Source organism: Perissodus microlepis, chromosome 14 (assembly GCF_051167445.1).
Source record: "Perissodus microlepis isolate ML-2025 ecotype Zambia chromosome 14, ASM5116744v1, whole genome shotgun sequence".
NCBI lineage: Eukaryota > Metazoa > Chordata > Actinopteri > Cichliformes > Cichlidae > Perissodus > Perissodus microlepis.
The window spans coordinates 38,803,637-38,825,582 of record NC_140474.1 but is presented as its reverse complement, the minus strand read 5'-3'; the positions used below and the strand labels follow the sequence as shown (position 1 = coordinate 38,825,582).

The 21,946-nt window shown below is 40.4% G+C and overlaps 1 protein-coding gene across 2 annotated transcripts in view; it reads left to right on the top strand.

The window, feature by feature from the left end:
• The first annotated feature begins 1,028 nt into the window (after window positions 1-1,028).
• Window positions 1,029-21,946, top strand: part of LOC146374426 (chloride channel protein 2-like) — a 46,611-nt gene continuing 25,693 nt past the window's right edge. Inside the window, exons 1-10 of one of the 2 annotated variants that reach the window (XM_084950746.1) lie at window positions 1,029-1,101; window positions 1,204-1,258; window positions 6,201-6,330; window positions 10,218-10,349; window positions 13,461-13,589; window positions 14,572-14,705; window positions 17,288-17,362; window positions 18,898-18,976; window positions 19,445-19,570; window positions 21,290-21,374. In XM_084950746.1, the coding sequence (XP_084806872.1) occupies window positions 1,208-1,258; window positions 6,201-6,330; window positions 10,218-10,349; window positions 13,461-13,589; window positions 14,572-14,705; window positions 17,288-17,362; window positions 18,898-18,976; window positions 19,445-19,570; window positions 21,290-21,374 (941 nt within the window). In that variant the 5' untranslated portion in view covers window positions 1,029-1,101; window positions 1,204-1,207. Of the gene's footprint in view, window positions 1,259-6,200; window positions 6,331-10,217; window positions 10,350-13,460; window positions 13,590-14,571; window positions 14,706-17,287; window positions 17,363-18,897; window positions 18,977-19,444; window positions 19,571-21,289; window positions 21,375-21,946 lie in introns of both variants that reach the window. The other variant, XM_084950745.1, reaches the window with a different exon arrangement.

Sequence of the window (21,946 nt, the reverse complement as noted above, 5' to 3'; positions counted from 1 at the left end):
TGAGTGAATGAACAAAATAATAAAAGAGGAAAAACAGAATAGAATAAAATAGAATGGCTGCTTATTGTGCGTGTTCCACACCAACTGTGCAGCTATAAAATATAAATAGTAAGATAGCAGGAATAAATATCAAACAGGAGATATATATATAAATATAAACAAAATAGATATATACAGACAGGAGGAATATAAACAAAACAAGACAAAGGCACACATTAGAAGAACAGGTTAGAAAGTCCTTGGAAGCAGTGCAAAAGGACTTGGTCTGAGTCTGTGTGTGAGTGGCCTCAGTGATGATGGTTACTCAGACCATGGGTCAGATAGGTGAGCAGGGTGGGTGAGGGGGTAGTATTTGTTAACAGTGTGAATGGAGCAGCAGCTGTTAGTGGGTCTGCAGGTGTGGGACCTGATTGACCTGAGGCTGATCATTTATCAGTCATTTGTTCATTATGTGCTCACAATAAAACAATCTATGTAGAGACAGTGGCACTCGAGTATAGACTATATTTGTTCTTTTTCAACTGAGCCACAGTATGTAGACTCATACCACTTCATATTCATTTTTGTGACTTTTGATTGAGAAACATTTTAAAAAACAAGCAAAAAAAACAACAAAAAAACATTGGTGGTAGACATCTTGTAGTTCCCCATATATTGTTCCCATTTCTTACATAAGCTAGAACAACAGAAATATTGGTTGGATAATTCTAGAAGACAAAGAAGATACGTCACGTACAACTGTAAAAGAAAAAAGTCATTAAAGAGCTCAGAAGGGTTAAATATGAAATGTTTTCATATTGTTTGACCTTGAATGAATTTGTGATTGTATGTAGAACAAAAACATTAATCTAGATATCAAAATAACATTTTTTTTTAAGTGAATACAATGAAGAATTAAAGATAAATGTAAAAGAAATGTGAGTAAAAAGCCATGACAAGTAAGCCATTCATATGGCTTGCCTGACACACCCACCTGAGCTACCGAACCAAAAAGCTCCGCCTCAGTCTTTATATCTTGAGGCTAACTTCAGGCTATAAAAAGAAGGATCAAACTGTAACAAGCGCACACTCTTTAAGTTTGCTTGGTGATCTCCTTTACAAGTAAAGTTAGCTTAATGCTTTAATTATTGAGAACACAGCATTGTTTCATTCGATAGCATTGTTGAGCTTTTCTCTAACTTGCGACCTGTAAATCTCGAGCAGAACCATGGCAGGAGACCGGTCAGATCATCGGGTGCTGCAGTATGAACAAAGTCTTGTAAGTTTTCACTTGTCACCATATGAACTTTGTGCACTTTTCCCACAGTGCATCCACTTATGAGTAAAACGTGAGTAAAGTGTGATCAAAGCTGGACTAGAGATGTAATGAGTGAATTGTGGTGCGTAACTTATAAAAATAAGTATATGCATGTACTTTTTGTCTGTGTGATTCTGACAACTTTTCTGGGTGATTGTATGTTTGAGAAAATATAAGTTTTAAAGGATGTTCTACCTCTGGCTTTCAAGTAAAACGTCTGTGGAGCCATTTTGTCCATTTTTTCAGATTAACTGGTCTTTGATTAACTAGTGAGAGTGAAATGGATCAAAGGCATAACATCCAAAATGGCACAGGAGCCAGAAGAAACAAGAGTCCTTCTACATTAGAGAGTATGCATATATCCATACCTTAAAATGGACATGAATATCTTTAGGGCTAGGTTCTATCTTCTGAACCAAAAGCCCAACTTTGTTTAAGCAGCATATATTTTTCTTATGAAATCAGTTTTAGCCCTGCAAATATTCCTTTATTCATTTTTACTTTAATAGATTATCTAAATAATTTGATTGAAATAGGTAATGTTTCTAAAAAGTTTTCTAGAACTGGGTATGCTGTGGAAATACAGTACTTGCCATTCTTGCAAAATACACATGAACCTGTTGACATCAACTATGCAGCAATTTCATTTCCAACAAGTGTCTTACAGCCTACGTTGTTGGTGCGGTGACATTAAAAATGATGTTTAGCAAACCAAAGCAAAAAAGTGGTTCTCAAAAATGTAAAGAGACAAGAGAGCAGGATGAGGATACCACCAGGTGTACGGATCTGAGCAGTGTTGCAAGGCCCAACGTTACAAAGTTCTGATTGGCAAGCAGTAGCAATCTTTGTGTTTTTGTAAAGGACTAAAACATTGCACCGTTCATGTTGAAAATATGCACTCATATTTTAATACATGCATGCGATATGTCGACAAGTTGGTAAATTGGAAATGACTGTTGAATGAGGAATTCTAGAAATCAGTTTGTTTTGTTAGCAAGACTCAACCTGTTTTAGGCTTGTGGTAGCCTATTTGAAGAAGACTGTGTGAGTTTAAGAGCATAAGAGTAACTAAAGGTGTCCGTTCACGCAACCTCTGACTGAGGTGCTGATAAAAAGCTTGAATGATGACAACTGCTATATCTTATTTATGCTCTTACAGTGTGAATGTGAGTGAGACAGAGAATGAGAGCGAGAATGTAAGATGGCGTGATTGCTCCTGTACAATGTGGCAGAGAGGGGCCCCAAAAAATATCTGCCCGGGCCCCAGACACAGTTATGTCACAGAGTTTTTACTGTGGACTCGCTTTTCGGGAGCTGAAAAACAGAAGAAAAAAACATTGTGAACATATTTTCTTTAAAGAAATTTCAAGTTATATAGCTGAGACTGCAGCTACAGCACCAATGCCTGCTCATAATTTCACCAAAGCTAATTAAATCTTTGCAAAATGTTTTTGATGACACTAACACTGTTCACACACACTGTTATGTAATTTGAAGATTGTCATACAATTTATATTATCTGCACTCAAAGGGACTGGATGCTGGTCCATTAGTGCTGCTGTGTACTCACTGGGCACACATCTGGACCTGTTTAGCTAATAATATGCGTTTTATGTTCAGTACATCATGTGCTCTGCTGCTCACTTATAAATAAACAAAATAGATACAATGTTAACATGAATTTATTTTCCGAGATTATTTCTTTCTTCAAAAACCACTTAGGAATCAATGTGCTACTGTTGGAGTATTTATTACTGCTGCAGTATGTTTATAGAAAAATTATAGACTTCAAATGAACAATGTAAATATGTAACCACATAATAGTAAAAAAAAGAAAAAGAAAAGAAAAGACTCTTAGCTAGAAGCCAAATCCCTTTCAAATTGTGTCAACTCTGTCTTGTCTTTTAAATGTTGGCCTATTCTTCACCTCTCCTGCTCTTTTATCACTCTGTGACACACTGAAGTCCCCAAGTGCAAGTCGATATCTGTTATAAGCTTCTTCTGCAGATGGGTTTCCAATTATCCAATTCCCAGTTAGTAGTTCACTTTTTCTTTGTAATTAAAAGCACCACTTTATAATGCAGAGATCGCACTGCAGAATTAATATCAGCTCAGAACAAAATCTACAGTTCCCATCTTTCTAGCTCAGTGAATGTGACCCATCGAGTCATTGGTCTGAAACAAGATGCCTTACACAGACATTTCCAGGTATAAGATAGGACATTAAGAAATGGTTTATACTCTAAATCGGTCATGTCTACACAATTCCAAATCCATTGAATCAAGTTGCAATTGGCACTCATTTTTCATACATGACTGAGCCTCCTGGAATTTTGCTGAACTTAGTGACAAAACTTATGTGGCAATAGCGGCTAACCTTGATATAAACAGGACTTGCACAAGACTTCTCAGCTTGTAGTGAGGAGAAAAAGCAGGAGTCAACTTTTTTCCTGACACGAATGTAACAATAGACACAATGGGACCTGAGTCAACAAACAAATGTGACTCAAAGCTTCTTTGAACTAAATGACCTGAGTGTGTTTGTGGTTAAAACACACTCATGGATGAGTGTGTGTGTGTGTTATTTAACGTGCGTGCTGTGTCCTGTATGTTATCAAGGGAAACCTCTCTGTGAAGGAGCAGAACCCACTTTCCAAAAATGTGTAACCTGCTTAACAGGTACGGTACTTCGTTTCTGTCCGAAGTATAGAATCTAAGTACTTTAAATCTCTGCATTCAGTTGTTGAAACAAGCCAAACTAACACACAATGCAACCATGACAGCCACAGAGTAAAGTTCTATATATCGTTTTGGCACACCAGCCAATACTTGGTTTCATATTCAATGTTCCCATGCACAACCACTCACAAACAGGGTTGTAGTGAGTTTTACACACTTGTGAAACTTAAATCTATTAAGTTTTGACTAAATTACCTGAATTGTCATTATAAATTTCAGGCAACCCTGGTTAGAGCATTATAGACAAATTTGAACATAAGTCAGATCTGCATTGTCAGGACAATGAGTGATCAGCAATATAAAGTACTGTGCAAAGGTCATGATCGATCCTTCATGTTTTTGTTTTTCTGCTTTCTAGGAGCCAGACTGTAACGAGTTCAAGGAAAAACGTGCTCTGTAATTCAACTACCACAAAATATTTCATAGGAAAATATTTATTATGAGCCTGCTGGATGGTTATGAAATTTATGGTTCTTTGGGGTTCTTAGAGGTTGGATTATTTTTAGCAGAGAAAGCATGTGGGGGAATATTACACAAATAATGTCTGGAGCAGGCTCTGACTCAGGCCCTTAGTGATCCTGCAGCTACTGTACCACTTTCACTATATTACATTTACAAATAGTTACACAGTTATCGTTCTTGTTATTTAGGCTAGTGAAGTGTTACACCTTAACCACCACAATCAACTATAGCTCCTTGTTCACTGACACCAGTAAATACATTACACCAATTGACTTACATCTGATAGCTCAGCACAACTTCTATGCATTAATTGGAATGTCTCATATAAGGACACATTATGTAAACTGCTTCAGGATGCCCTTATATGCTGCATATGTGTATGTCATTTTGCAACCCAGCTTTGATTCAATATTCAATATGCTTTCCTGTGGAAAGTTTTGGGACCACCTACACATCCATGTAAAGGAGACCTCCTACCCCTACGCAGGCGCGGTCCTAGCCTGTTTGGTGCCCTGGTTGAACACGCCCTCTCAAAGACTCATCTGTTTACCTGCATCTTTTGCCCGTTTCTCCTCTTCTTTTCTCTTTTTTCTAAACTGAGGACCTGATTGCTTTGACCTTTTCTTGTCCATCTTTCATCAGTGATTTTGCACTCCAGTATCAACACCCAACCCCACAACATACACTAATAGACTAATAGGCCTACACCTTGTATAGGGTTTCTTTTTTTCTGGGATTTCACACAACCCAGGAAAAATAATTGATACATAATGGGCTTGGATTTACAGCATTATGAATGAAATGTGGTCTATTTGGAAGCAGCCCGCCCCTCCCCTGTTGACAGGTTGTGTGTGAGACTTCAGCAGCAGCAGCAGGCGCAGCGAGGGCCCTCGTGCTCACTTTTCAGTTATATGTGTGTGATAGAATTTAGAAAACACATTAGTGCAAATTATAAGTCTGTATCATAATGTCTTCAGTGTTTGTGTTTGTTGTAGGGCTGTCAATGTTAACACGTTAACGCCGTCATCGCGATTAATGTGATTACAATTTTTAACGCAATCAACCTATCTGCAGCACAGAAGGGACAAACTTTGGACAAACTGCCTGAAATGTGTTGACAGAGACATTTCAGAGATTTTGAGTCATTCTGCGCTCCAAATGGTTTAATTGTGTTAAAAATTGTAATCGCGTTAATCATGATGACAGCATTAACGTTGACAGCCCTAGTTTGTTGGTTTATTTTAGTTTAGTTCTGTGAGCCGGTTATTAGATGCCGCTCCAGCCAGCCAGAGAATGCCGCCCCGCTCTCTCCTTCCTGTGTGGCAAGCAGCAGGGGCACCTCGCAAACAGAGGGTGCCTTTACTCTCCGCAAAAGAAAACGGTTCGGTGCCTATGCAGTCCTCAAAATGCTTTGGCATGATGTCAGGGCAACATGGGTGCGAGCAACTTTTTTTTGCTGATGCCCATGATGCCGCCCCCACCACGATACCGCCCCGGGCAACGGCTTATGTCGCCCATATCAAAAACCGCCACTGCCCCTATGCACGGGGGGCCAAATATGGATTTTTGCAGATGGAAATGAATTCAGACAAGAAGTCAGAAGAAAGATACAATTCTGATTTACATCACACCGCCCATTTTTGGGACATGTTTAATGTGTTTGTTTTTTGAAAGCTAAATGGATGCCGGTGTTTTTTCGCAGATGTATGGGCGCTACACCCAGGAGCTCGGGGTGTATGCCAAAGAGGAGGCCACTCGGCTGAAGGAAAGTGGGGAGAAGGTCAGTCAGCGAAGCCGGACACTGGAACACGACAATGGACGCTGTGCCAAGTGTAAGAGTCAAACCACACAGCCAGCATGGAATATGAAGGACAAGCAGCAAGTGTTATTATTCCTGTTTCTGAAATTAGTGCTCGTTTCGTTATTTTATAGAAAACCTTCTTACCATTTCTAACCATGTGATGGACAAATGCCTATTCACACCACAATGAACAAAATTAGTTTAAAGAAAAGAAGTGCAGTGATACAGATTTTCTAAACCCTATTAAAATTTGGACCTTTTTATCTTTCACAAAAGTGTTCACACAATCTAAATTCCTGTAGCGGTAGAGAGCAGAGTCACCATAGCAATTTGTATATGGTAGAAATCCACACCGTGTAGCTTGCCATTTGAATATTGGCATTACCACTGAATGAGGCTCAAGACTTAACTGTTCAGGTTTACTTTTTGACCATTGAACTGAGCCTCCTGTAGTACTGAAAACATCACTGAACATGGTCATGTTTTACTGTAGTTTGGCCATTTGCACACTGACTGGATGGCTCTCAGACTGAACCAAAAACCCCACTGACAGCTCTAGTATGGAACAATTCCATTGTTATCAAATATGCATTACATGGTCATATGGGATTTTAAGTGGTAGAAAAACATAAAGGATTATTAACCAGTCTTTGGCGATGGCACAGCTCAGGGCAATCATTTCTTTTGTGAGTCCAGTTCAGAGAAAAAATACAAAGAGTACACACTCCATGAATTGCTCAGAATCCAAGCCTTGAGAGAAATTGTTTGAACATTAGCTTTCCGTTAAAAATGTAATACTACAATCACTTTGATGTCTCTAAACTAAACCCTGCGCCTTAGGTGTTGCTTGGGAAGCACTGATCCTACTGAACAGTTAGATAAAGAAGCTAAACAATATCTGCAGTGTCAGGCAATCATGGCAAAAGCATTCCTTGCAGCGTTTCATACAAATGATCCACTGCCTTTCTTACCTTACTGTTGGTGTTGTCAGGTAGCTACAGTAACGAGATTATGTAGGACTAAATGGGATGCATTGAAGGATAAAACAAACACAAGTTGGAAAGTCTCTGATGTTCAAGTGGAATCTCCAAGGCACACATAGACTGTCAGTTTTAGTCTGAGAGTCGACAGCTTTGACAGTTCTAATCATGGTGAAGCTTTAGTGATACAGATGTTTGTCTAAATCCAGTATGCATGGATTGAGTTGGATTTCACGCCCAATTCATCTGAGTCACCTACAGATGAGTTTGAACTCAGGATAAATTTCTGTCAGTGATCATTTCTTAAAAGATAAAATTATGACTTACAGGCAATCTTCATGTGCAATTTTCCACTTGTCCATCCATCCATTCTCTTCCACTTATACTTGTCAAGGTCGCAGGAGGGCTGGAGCCTATCCCAGCTGTCATAGGACGAGAGGCAGTGTATACCCTGGACAGGCTATACCCTGAGTCTGTCGTAGGCCAAACATAGACAGGCAGACTAACCATTCACACCTAGGGGCAATTAGGAATTACCATTTATTACCAATTACTGTGGGAGGAAGCCGGAGTACTCGAAGGGAACCAACGCAAACACGGGGAGAACATGCAAAATCCATACGAAGAGCCCCTGACTAGGTGGCTCCAACTAAGAACCACGCCACTGTGCTGCCCCTATTCACACCAACCCTATCCGTGTCCTCCTTCAGAGCATCTATGAACCTCCTCTGTGATCTTGCTCCCGTCCTACTGCATGGCAACTCCATGTTTGTCCAATATTTCCTTTATCCTTCCTGTAAGCGTGGCCCAACAATCTCAGCCTAGAGTCTCTAACCTTGTCTCCAAACTGCTCAACCTGAGCAGCCTCCCTGTTGTAGTTCATTCTAATTCTATCCATCCTGCTCACTCCCAAAGAGAATCTAAGCATCTTCAGCTTGGACTCCTGTCTCTTTGTTAGTGCTTCATCTTCACTCTTTCCACTTTTTTTCTCTCACTTATCGCCACCACATTGTTCATTGCTTTGGATGGTTAACCCAGGTATTCAAAGTCATCTACTTTCTCTTTTTCTAATGCTTAAAGCTTCACTATTCACTTGCACCCAACTCTCACTAGATCATAATGTTGTATACAAACATCTTAATCCACCTTTCTCCACTCCTCCACACTTATTGCAAAATTCTCCCTCCTGTATATGGCAGTGGAAACCCACCCAACACCTCCTCATCACTTGTGTTCCCTTCACTTCACTTCCATTGTCTCCATCTTTGTAGCCATGTGTCAGTCTATGAAACCAGTTGGTCTTCAATTCTCCTGTCTCTTTCTCTCACTGCTGATATCACAAACTCCTGCGGTCTCCCAGCACTCACACAGACATTTATGCAAACTCAGAATATGCAGCTGTGCCCAAAAAGGTGGCCAGAGCTACATTTCTCTGTAATTTTGAGAAGCAACATGTAACATAGTGGATAAATAATATAGAATCAGTGTGTGGGGTATGGAGCCCCGCAAGGGACATGGGAGAAAAAAAAATTAAGACGGACTTTTGCGAGATCTCGCAAAACAAACTCGGGATCTCGCAAAAGTTTTGTGAAAACGTCGTAGCACTTTTGCAAATATATGATGTCTTGTAAACCGAGCAGATATTTGATGTTTACACAGCTACATTCATGCCTCAAAATATCTTGAAAGTTTATTTTGTGACCCAGAAAGAGTAATATTGCAACTAAGTAGCTGCCACCATTGTGGGAATTCAACTTTTGCGAGATCTCGCAAAAGTTCATCGTAATTCTTTTTTCCCATGTCCCTTGCGGGGCTCCGTAGTGGGGAAAGGTTTCAGAGAGCACGCAGAGGCATAAACACATCAAAGTGATAACAGTGTGTTCAGTGTGGTTCACAATGACCCTTTACCTGAACATATTTAACTGCAGCTTTCCCCTCTAACGTCTCCTGCATCTTTGACTTTGTCACAGTGTCCCCGTTTTAGTTATTTTAAAAGTTTCAAATATCATCAAGGCAACGTACCAGAGAGTGGGCAATTGGATTGTGATACTAGATGCCCTTTACTTCGGTGTGGACTACATTTAACAAATAAGTAACTTGTACAGTTAATGGACTGCTCCTCCATTTAAATGCTCTCAGCCAGCATACACACACACACACTTATTATTACCTTCAGTTCTTGATTTGATGAAAGAACAATATGTTTGCAGTGTTGGGAGTAACTGTGATTCTGATTACCGGCAGCTGATGCAGGGCAGTTTTCGAAAAGCAAATGAAGGACCTAATAAGTTAGGTTTTGAAATAAATGTTTGACAGGGAATTCTTGGATATGCTTAAATGAAAAGGCTGAATGCCATAAAAGTCAGCCACAACACAATTATTTGGCGTATTAAAACATCGGCATTTGTTCTACAAGCTCAAGTGTAAAAAGGAAGCAGGGAGATGAAAGCAAAGTAACTGACTGCACACAATCGTCTTTTTCCTGCAAGTACGATAAGGGTGGGAAGAAAGAAATAACGAGAAATGGTTTTCACCAGGAATATAAACTTCTGAAAATGTCTTGTTTTTTACAAAAAATGCCCCAAAACAAATTCATAATTACTGAATTTCCCAGAGGAACGCACCTGAGAGATTATTAAAGATTTATCTGATCTACTTCTTTGTTATTGGGCATGGATCTGTTTATATTTGGGCCAAAGATAAGAAATGTGGGATAAATTACAAACTTTTGCACCTCTGGTTTACTAACTTGCAAAATGCTATAGAGTACGGAGCAGTGGTCTTTTGGGCTAACAACATGTTTATTGCTGTTCAATATTTCAAAAGCTATTGGGATGAAACACAGCTGTTATTGGAAAATGTAGAATAAAGTGACCTGTACTAATCTCTGGGTGCTGTAGTCCTAATGTATTATGCTGTGTTCTTGATATCCCATTAGTCGGCCCATTTCGCTGGCTGAGGTTCCTGATCTCATCGATCGGGGAGGACTGGATCTTCTTCTTCCTGTTGGGGATCCTCATGGGCCTAACCAGCTGGGCAATGGAACTGGGCATCAACATGCTCCTAAAAGGTGAGGGAGAGACTGGGTTGGTTTTGTTTGTTTGTTTTTAAGAATGCAGCATCACTACACACTAACATAATAACACATTTTGGGAAGGAAGGAGGTAAGTAATATCCAGAGATGGGCAGTAACGCGTTACTGTAATCCGATTACTTTTTTCAAGTAACGAGTAAAGTAAGGGATTACTATTGCAAAAACGGTAATTAGATTACCGTTACTTTCCCGTAGGAACGCTGCGTTACTGCGTTACTAAAACCGTGATTTTTTGCAAGAATGTCTCATGACAATGACGTAAGCGAGTGCGACGTTCGTGACAACAGCTGTGTGCAGATCAACAGTGGATCATATATCAGTGCGGAGAGAGTATGAGCGTGCAGCGTTTAAAGCGTGGAAGTACTGACCTTACTTTGAGTTTGATTCCATAAAAAGTGACAAAAACATTAGCATCCATTAGCATTGTGCGTGGGAAGAAAACTTCTTTTTACAGCGAAAAAAACCCCCTAAACTTCCGAGCAAACACCGAGTAGCTACGACGTAATGGGAAACTCACAGAGAAACTCGCGGATTCTTCCACTGACCACTGCGGCTCACCTGCACCAGGGTAAACCTCCGCCTGCCCTGCTCCTGCTTTACAGGTGAAAATAGAGCAACAGGACCGCTAGTCTTTGACTTTATTTATTTTCTGCTGTGTTTTACTTGCATCTATTTGAAAGACTGAGTGTCAACACAAAAAAAATATTTTATTTTATGTGCTGGAATGTGCAGAAAATAGGTTTAAATGTTAAACAAAATTCTTCCAGTCAGAGAATGTTGCATATAATTACATTTTTGCTTGATGCATAAAGTCAAAAGTTTAAAACTAATAAAACAAGTTTTAAAAAGGGACTTTTCCATTTGATTACATTTTGTATGATGGATTATGTAGAAAAAGTAGAATTGGGCTGAAAGATCTATCGCTTTATCACCTATTCAGGTTGTAAATCGTGTTTTTAAAAAGTAACTAAGTAACTAAGTAATTAATTACTTTTAAAAATAAGTAATCAGTAAAGTAACGGGATTAGTTTTTGGGGGAAGTAATCAGTAATTAGTTACTGATTACTTTTTTCAAGTAACTTGACCAACACTGGTAATATCTAACAACTACAGGAAACTGATGGCGAGAGGAAAAGATGAGTTGATAGGATGGAGGTAGTGGTGAAGGGTGAGGTAAAAGGAATGGAAAAGGGCTGAATTTATTTGAAGTCTTTCACATTCTAGTTCACATCAAATAGACATGTATCACATGTATGCAAATGTATACAAATCTATTCAGAATTTTAAAATCGGACAGTGAAAACACAAAATAAATTAAGAAAAATATACAATGGAATTAGACACTGGAGCAAACCATTAGATGTGGCACATATTGGAAAGGTTTTAGATTTACTTCTTAGTGATGGAGACCAATCTTAAACCAAGTTGACATAAAAAAAAACAAATGCCTGGCAGGAAACTTTGTGTCCAAGTAGATGCATTGGGAAAAAAGCTCTGTGATAGGGCAAAGCCAGACTGGGTAAGCATTTGAGAGAAACTAGAAACCACAAATAAATGGTAGAAAGCTTTGTTCTTATATAGCTTTAGCACTCATAGCACCTTAAACAACATGTTTCACACACGCTTCTTTTCCTACACGTAAGTTCTTTCTATCTATGTGTAACACTCACACTCAGACAAATGCATCAAAGGAGCAATTTGGGGTTCAGTATCACATTCCTCTAGTATTACAATTCCTTACCATCCAATGCCATGGCAGAGCAGCTTGACTCCACCGCCAGTGTACCTGGCCTGGCCTTCAATCTGGTTTCCTGCACACATAATGTAACGACCTTCGTTTTCCCCATCACATCAGCCAAATCTTCTCTCAATTTTTTTGACATATACATTTCTGCATTTCCTTTTTTCTCTCTGTACATCAGAGCACACATTGGGGGGCATAGTTGATCAAAATGCAGAAACTCAGCAGTCCAAGGGGGGGGCTTTCTCTTCCTTTGTCTGAGCCCCAATTTTGTTGGGCAGATGTATGTTATTATACGTGGGACGATTGTGGCTCAAAGAGTTGGCAGTTCGTCTTGTAATCGGAAGGTTGCCGGTTCGAGCCCCGCCCGGCTCGGACAGTCTTGGTCGTTGTGTCCTTGGGCAAGACACTTCACCTACCGCCTACTGGTGTTGGCCAGAGGGGCCGATGGCGCGATATGGCAGCCTCGCCTCTGTCAGTCTGCCCCAGGGCAGCTGTGGCTACAACTGTAGCTGCCAGTGTGTGAATGTGAGAGTGAATGAATAGTGGAGTTGTAAAGTGCTTTGAGGTTTCTTGAAAAGCGCTACATAAATGCAGTCCATTATTATTATACCTAGACTACCCAACCATACAAAATCTATGTCTGACTTACATGTAGATGCAGTTCTACATAAATATGTAAACAAAGGAGGCAAAAGCGAGGCTGCAGGGCAGGCCCACTAGCACAGCTAAAGAAAAAAAACACTGTTTCCTGTCCACATTAGATTCATAGCCAACAAAATTGACTGAAATACAGACTATAGTTCGGCTGTAAAATCTAGTATGCTAATCTCTATTAAGTAAACTGAACTCAATTTTTCTCACGTTGTTATTAGAACTCAGTTTAAGAAAGTTACCAGTATGTTTTATTCAAAAAAGCAGATCAAGCTCAGTAACTCTTTGTTGTGTGTTAAAGGTTCTCCAAGGGATAAAAACTAGAAGGTACAGTGGACAGGAATGAAAGAGGTATTTAAAAGTGTAAAAAGGAAAAAAAAGTTTGGTGTAAAGAAGTAAGTAAGTAATGAAGATGAGAGCAAAGGGGACCAGGGAGGAGAGAGGTGGATAAGGGAAAAATAAGTAAGCAAACTGTGCAAACCAGAAAGTTGAAATTAGACACCTGAACCTTTGAAATTCATCAGAAATGTCAAATCTCACAGGTTGAGAAATTCACACACATTTCTCCAGCTGCGTGTTTTATACTTTCAGAAAGGGAAACTAACCTCGACCTGTCAGTTCCAGTTTTGTTGTATAGGTCTGTAACTGCACTGTAAATCTGTGAGGATTGGGCCTGGTTTGTGTGTCCACAGGACAGAAGTGGATCTATGGTAGACTGGACAGTAATGGGTTCCTGCAGTACCTGGGCTGGGTCGGCTATTCTGTTGCTCTCATCGTGTTTTCTGCCGGCTTCACCCAGATCGTCTCCCCACAGGCTGCTGGTATGTAAACAGATGTGGCAAAAGTACACACTTTCTTTACTTATGCAGAAGCACAGACACCAAAATGTAAAAAAAAAAATACTCAAGTACTGAAAAAAGTTCATTTCTCAAGTAAAAGTGAAAGAGTACTTGATCTCAAATGTACTCAAAGTAGTAAGTAAAAGTATCTCTTTGAAGGATAATTCTACTAACCATTTTTGTACAAGGTAACTGAACCTTGTGCTATATTAATATACTGATGAAACAATACTACTATATAAGAATACAAATACTGTTCAAAGCTAAATTCTACTTCCATTGACTGTGGTTAGTTTGATATGTAAGAAATAAAAAAAAACATTTTCAGTTGGCCACATGGTGGCGGGTAACTTTGCCTCCACACCTGCACAACAAAATAAGAAAATTCAGTGGTTAAAGTGGGATTCAACAGGTGGAGGCACACTGGGATCTATGTAGTGTCTCGGCATAGGAATCACAATTGTCAATAATTTCTAATGTAAGCTTCAGATTTTATTAGTGTACAGCTGAACTGCTGCTTTTTGTGGATGTACACAATTGAATTCAACAGGATCTTGGCTCATGTCCTTCCCCTACACTGACACTGTACTGCTTCCACTATTTTTATACAAGACATATGGTTTGGTATAAAGCTGGATTTCAGTGACTTTAAGCATCATCGTCTTAAATTCAAATTCGTCTCTGCTATACTTGATGTAACCTAAATCTAGCTAAAAGACTAGCTAGCAACTCATTGTGTGACAAACTGCACACATACATTTTTTATTCAAGTAAAAATCTCATTGAGATTCATTTTCAAGAGACACCTGGCATCATGTGTGATGTCTAGTACTTTTTCCATTAAAATAACATCTGTAATTCTTGTCCATTGTTGTTCATTGTAATGTAAACAATAATCTTTTGGGGTCTAACAGAAAGTTTTGACATTCAGCCAGCTGTAAGAGCCCGTTGTTGTCCCCTACAGGTTCAGGGATTTCGGAAATGAAGACCATTCTACGAGGAGTATTACTGAAAGAATATCTCACCTTCAGGACCTTCGTGGCTAAAGTCATCAGTCTCGCTTTTGCCTTGGGTAGTGGTATGCCCCTTGGCAAAGAGGTAAAATAGATGCATGCACACAAATCAGCTGCACACTCTTTAAATGTCTTCATGTACTGTTGTGTGTTGCTGTGAGTAGGCGTCCATTTTCTGTGTCTGTCTGCAGTCACCATCCAAACCATCAAATTGGGAATAATTACTCGGTAGTTTGAAGGATCTAATATTCTAAGAGCTACATGTCTTTATCAGTGAGTTTTCGAGGGGCAAAATCCCATTTATTTATGATTTTCAACAAAATTGAAGCTGGCCCCAGGGAGGGGTCACTTGCCCCTCCCTTCCTTCCCTCCCCATCTCCAGCTGCCTCCCTCTTCCCGCTCCACCACAACCACCCACACATGCAGGGCCTTGGGGTAAAGGTGTGTCACCAGGGTGCAGAGGAGGCACCCCCCCCCTCTGTCCCCTTCTGCCTGCCTGTGCCTCAATTTTATCTCACAACTTAGACATTCACATTACTCACACTCTCATTACACATACATATAGGATCTTGGGGGTGGGCACGCTACACGGACTCCAAAAGACCATCAGGGTGTACAACCTCACCCCTGGCGTCGTTGCCCACCTCTCAATTTTAAATACACGTAGACACTGAGGGCTATCAGGAGGGGCTGTGCGCTTACCTGCTGCTCTCTGGCAGGTAGCTCCATGCCCTCCTGGGTTTTAAATGCACCTTAGAACACACATGCATCAACGCTACATATGAGCGGGCAGAGGGAGGTTTGGAGTCTTCTCACACCCCCGTTCTCTGCAGCCTGCTGGAGTGGGGGGCTAGAAGGAGGAGTTGGCGGTCCGACTGGGGTCTGGAGTGTGGGGCCTCCCTGCTGCTGCGAGTCGGGGCGGTCTGCTTCGCCCCACCGCAGGGAAAAGGGTAACACCACCTGGGTCTGGGTGCAGTTCCCCCCTCCAGGGGCAAGGGTACCTAGACCCGGGGCTTAGAGTACGCTTGGGGAGTGTGATCATGTGTACAGCGTCTCTTTATGTTTGTCTCCACGTTGGGTGAGTGTTGAGTAAGTGCATATGAGAGCATGAGGGTGGGCATGGATGTTTGTATCTGTGTGTGCCTGTATGTCTGTGTCTATATGTCAGGTTGGGTATCAGACGTCACCTCTCTGGGGACATCTCAGGCCCTCCAAGGTATGGAGGCCTATCTCCCCCCACCACTCCCCCTGTCAGTGGCAGACGCCCTCAGACATCGGTGCGTTGGTGGTTCTTTGTGTCCGGGGGTGGGCGTCCAGGTACACACCGGCTCACTCCTTGGTGGCTGCCTATCGGGGCCTGGAGCCTGGGGCTCGCTCGGGCCACTTCGGGGGTGGGGTGCCCTCGGCCTCTCGGCCTGGGGCTCGGTCACTCTGGCGCAGCTGGCTGCCGGCGGAGCTCACGGGCGCGTCACTGCAACCCCCCCTGGCTTCTGCTCCGCGGCTGCTGAGTGACCCCTCATCTGGGACTCTCCTCAGCTCTTTCTGGGACAGTGGCGCGGCTGCCCCTCTGTTGGTCTTCCTTGGTCTCTTGTGTTCTGAGGGCCTCTGGATGTCTGGAGTTTTGATCTCCTCCATACCTGCTTCATGCCCTGGAGGACGGGGCTGTGGCCCCCCCCACACCCTCTAGCAGATCATTACATGAAGGAACCTTTTAAAAACAAGCGCGTCCATGCTCACAGGTGTACACACGGGTGCTCACACACACAAACTACACCCTTTTTGGCTCCTACCTCAAAGCACACTGTGCGCTGTCGATCTTACGTGCTGCACAATAATGTTTAATATTTAGTATTTACTGTTATATTCCCATATATCATCGTGATGTTGTTTATTATATTGCTCTCGTTTTCTTCTGCTTGTTTTATTTTTTCTTTCTCAACAGGTGATCCAGGTGATCGATAGATGCATTTTTTTTTTGTCTGCTTATTTAGTTGGTTTTTGTTTTTTGCCCTTTATCCCCGTCCCTCTTTTCCGCTGTTTTTCCCCCTCTTCCTTTCTCCCTTTTCTTTTCCTCATTCAAGTCTGTCCCATATCTAGCAAGTGGAAAAAAAAAATGATAAAATAAACCATAAAAGATGAATCAAATAGACCATTACGGCAAGGCTGGGATGGTCCATTTGGTAAAGTAAATCCGTTGGGCATCTTTCTTCGCCTTTAGACAATAATTCTGATGGCAAAAGAACCAAACGGGACAGGCGCAAAGAAAAAAAAAATTTGAAGTTTTGATCCACATTCTACTGTTGCTGACTTGCACGGTTTCAGTGAGTCACAGCATTAAGACACCACCACGAAGAGACAGCCCTTGTAATATGGAATGACAGCTTTTAAGATATCCAAATAAAGAGTAAAGATCCCTCAGAAGACGGGCTTACACTCGGACCACATCTGGTCCTCAGAAACCCACACAGAGTAAATCAAAGCAAAGTGTTGGAACACCTTTGTGCTTATATGAAATTTATTTTATTTAAATTAGATTTTCACCTGAGATCACTTCTCATATTCTGCAACTGGCATAAAAACCGCAACATGTGTATGTGTAACTGTTGACAGACCATCAAACAGCAGCTAGAGAACCTGTTTTATGCCTTTATTTTTTCCTTCTGTCAGGCTCCCTTTGTACACATCGCCAGTTTGTGTGGAGCTCTCCTCTGCAAGTTGCCTGTGTTTCGAGGAATCTATGAGGTGAGTCTTACATCTTTTTCTTTCTCATGTTTTATTGAATTCATCCACTGTTGATTTTATTTTTTTTAACGCTTTGCAAATGTCCTACACATATTTTTGCCTATAAAATACCAACAGTCATATTTCTATTCAGGCACTAGTGAACTGTCTCAGAGATGTACAATTATGGTTGGAGAGAAACTTATGGAGAGAAATTATTTTATTTGGCCATCCCAACCCATTTGACGGGTATGACAGTGCTTGGTGTGACTTTTGACTGTGCTTTAAAATGTAATAAACAGATCAGCTCTGTTGTTAAGACGAGTTTCTTTCAACTGAAGGCCTGCCTCCAACCACACGGCTTAGAGACAGTAATTCAGACTTTCATTTGCTCTCATCTCGATGATTGTAATTCTTTACATGCTGGCTCTGCTCAATCTTTACCTCGTCACCTCCAAGTCGATCAAAATGCAGAAGCTCGCTTTTTCACGGGAAATAAGCAGTGTGATCATATTGCAGCTATGCTGGCCTCCGTACACTGGCTTTAGTGACTGTTTCTATTTAATGAATACTTTGTGTAACCTTTTGTTGTTTAAAAACATGGTATGTAAATATACTTTGACTTGACTTGATTCATCAGTCAGTGTACACAGTGGCTAAATACAAAAGCATTTCATATCTATTGCATACTGTGCGCACAATATGAAAGAATACAAGCAGCAGTGTAGCTTCCAAAGTCGTGATGAATTTCTGATGATGATTGAGGAAACATAGTCTGTGTATAAGCTGAAAACTGATTCAGAAGCAGTCTATGGTTTGGTGAAGATTTTAGCTATACTTTGCATGCTCTTTGAAGAATAAATTAATCTACCAGTGTTGATCAGCTCCAATGCCTTTTTTGGAACACCACGAGATTCTGACAAATTTGGTAAAACCACAATGACAAAACTGACTAAACACAGGAGAAAACAGAAACACAGGCTAGACCTGAGAGAAATAGGAGGACAAGAAAAAGTTGATAACTAACAATATCAAAATGAAAACATAACCTAGCAAAAGTATATCCAGACTAAAAACAAGAGCAATTTCAAAATAGCTGGGAGAAAAGCCAGGATCATGACAAACAGATGTGCCAAAAAAGCTTCATTGTGTGGGGGTAAGAAAGTATAACATACTATGGCTATAAACTTGTGTGCAGTACATCAGTTTCATGTTTTATACTTGGACTATGTTACACTCCATTGTCCCTTTTAAATAAAGAATTATTATTATTATTATTATTATCATATTTTACAATTTTATTTTTCGAACCTTTTTACCTTCAAAGCGAAAGAAGATACAATTTCATACAGTATATCTTTGAGCAGAGAATTACCGCTATTCATAATAAACACTTAAATGGTCTTCCACCTTCTTACGGTTACATTGTAATTGTAGCTAATTTAATGTAGTCTAATCTATTCAATATTGCCTAAATGGTGAGTAGGTTATTTATTTCTGTATTCCACATCTATTTATTCTAAAGCTGAAATGTAATCACTTCCGTGTGATTTCAGAATGAGTCCAGGTACAGAGAGATGCTAGCAGCAGCCTGTGCTGTGGGAGTAGGCTGCGTTCTTGCTGCGCCCGTAGGAGGTGAGGTTCATCAAATGTGACGTGGTAACACTCCGAAGTAAGCTAAATCTGTAAACACTGTTAAGGCTTTAAGTTGAGCAGTGTAATATATAACATGTAATATGATAAGCTTCATGTTGCTGAAATCTGTGGAGCAGTTTCAGTAATGTTTCTTGTAATTGAGGGTTTCTTTTTTCACGCCTATGTATCAGTGCCAATTTCTTCAACTTCAAGATTTTTTTGAGCCTCTCTTGTTAAGTCATGTATATATACAGCTCGCCATGAGCAAATCTATCCAAGATGAGCTGGAAGTAAATGACACTGAGATCTGAGTGAAGATGCTGGCTAGCAAATTCAACAGACAAAAGAAAATATTGTTCTTCAGCATTACACAAGTGCAAGACGGGTTTTTGAAAAGTCAGTGTAAGTTTCTGAATATTTTAAAAGTCAGTTCCAATGCTCATGCCTTGCGTTGTTTGTGTGTTTCAGGTGTGCTCTTCAGTATTGAAGTAACATTCACATTCTTTGCTGTGAGGAGCTATTGGAGAGGGTTTTTTTCCGTCACCATCGCTGCCTTCTTTTTCAGGGTATTGGCTGTGTGGTACGAGGAAGAAGGTATGACTGTGTGGCCAGATGTTTTTACCAGGTGTTTTAAGGAATTCACGTCACACCTTTTAATACTTAAAAAAAAAAAAAAGCATTGATCATTAAATGAAACCTTACTGCTTTCAAAGATACAACAGCGCTAATTTATGTTGAATGAAATTGTAGGCTGTTTGCAGTTATGAATTCAGGAAAATGTGGACTCAAAGCTTGTTGGGACTTATGAATTCCTAATTTGGCAGATGTAGTCTCTTTAAAAAATGTCAATTTAAAAAGTAAATCACCAGACCCTGAACACAGAACGCATAAACAAATGAAATGTGTCTCCACGTTACTAATACATGTAGCTGTGATTTGTATATTGATGGTATATTTAAGAGACAAGTTAAAGTAAACGCAGCAAAATGAATCACAGTGGAGCTGCAAGTTTCAGTTCCTAGTGTTCTTCCCCCATTATTTGTGTAGTATGATCAAACATGGCTAGGTGTTGAGGTTTGCTCAGTACTTTCTAGGGATGGGTACCGGTATCCGGTGCCATGATGGCACCGGTTCTGACATAAGCGGTAGTAACCAGACCGAAAAGCACCGCACATTTCGGTGCTTTATTTCGGTGCTTTTTTCCCCTGAGCTGTGATACACTTTAGATTCTAGCCAATCATTTTACGTTTCCGAGGATAGTAGGCGGGTCCAGGTACGTACGTTCTTTTAGAGCAGAGCTACAGATTAAAAATGCCCAAGGCGAAGCGGTCAAAAGTCTGGCTGTATTTCACAGCAAAAGATGCAAACTCAGCAGCCTGCAACAAGTGCTTTAAGGTGATACTGTGCAAAGGAGCAAACACCTCGAATCTGATGAAACACCTGGCGACGCATAGCGTTTTTTTTAAAAGCCGAGAAATGCGCCGTATTTGATGGCAGCAGCAGCCGTTCTTCTCTGCGTGAGTAGCTTAATGTTGTTCGTGTGTAATTTACGTTGAGTAGGCTAACCACGTTATTACATTAATGCATGTAAGGTGAACTAGCAAACACTGTCATAGTTACATGCGGCTGTCTTCTTGTTTGATGGCAGATGCTCCCTTCACCCTGGCCAAAAAGGCTAAAATGACCAAAGAAAAAGTGGAAAACAGCTGAACATGAGAGGTTTTTGGACAAAGTTTGTGTTTTTTCCATTGTTTAAGCACTGCTTCCAGCCAAGAGTGACACCATATATGCCCCATAGCTGCAGAAAAGGCTAACATTGTTATCTTTTTACAAAAAAACAGCTGAACATGAGAGGTTTTTGGACCAATTTTGTGTTCTCCATTCTTTAAGCACCGGTTTGAGCACCGTTTAAGCACCGGAACCGTTTCAAAAGTACCGGTTTGGTACTGGTATTGGATAAAACCTAAACGATACCCATCCCTAGTACTTTCTCAATAAACTTCAGCAGGATCATTTTTTATGCATTCACCTAACAAATGATAGATTAACTAATCTGTTTTTGGGACAAGACATACACCACATTCCTGTTGCATCAGAAAGGAAATCCATTTTAAAAATCTTCTTCATCAAGCATGGAGAGCTGCTCACTATGCTCAGCCTGAAACTAGCTTTACTCTCCATTTTCCATCAGTTATTCAACATCTGTAATTCTTAATGTTATTGCTAAAGTTTGGATACTTGCACCTCGAAGTTTTGATGACTATTCAGTGATACACTAGCTTGTCCTCTTGCTTTTGCTTTCTCTTGCACCAGAGACCGTCACAGCCCTTTTTAGAACCCATTTCCAGGTAGACTTTCCCTTTGACCTCAAGGAGATTCCTGCCTTCGCTTTGCTTGGGTAAGTTTCCATCTCTAAATTTGAAATGCTAAAATTTGCTGTAAAAATAGTAAAATTGAAAAATACCCACTAGTTCCAACTCATCAGCTAAGCATCAGGAAAAATATGTGCACACGAAATACTTTTTGTTGACTGAGTTTTTTAGCAGTCATTTAAAAGCCATTTGTTCTGACAGATATTCCAACATATTATGATTGCCGCATATATTCTGATATTATTAAGGAGCATTACTTAAGTAGGTTTGATTCAGTTTTATTTATGTATTCACAACAACAGTCACCTCAAAGTGCTTTATATTATGAGGTAGAGACCCTACATTAACAGAGAGAAAACCCCAGCAATCAGATGACCTGCTGCGAGCAAGTGCTTGGCAAGAGTGGGAAGAAAAAACGTCCTTTTAACAGGAAGAAACCTGCTGAAGAACCAGTCTCAGAGAGGGCAGCCATTTCCTGCTGACTCTTTGGGGGTGAGGGGAGAGCATAAAGTGATGTTGAAGTGACATCTTTTATAAGTAAATTTGGACTGAAGGCTTTGTTTTGTAATGCCAGGCTTTGACCTTTTTCACGTCTATT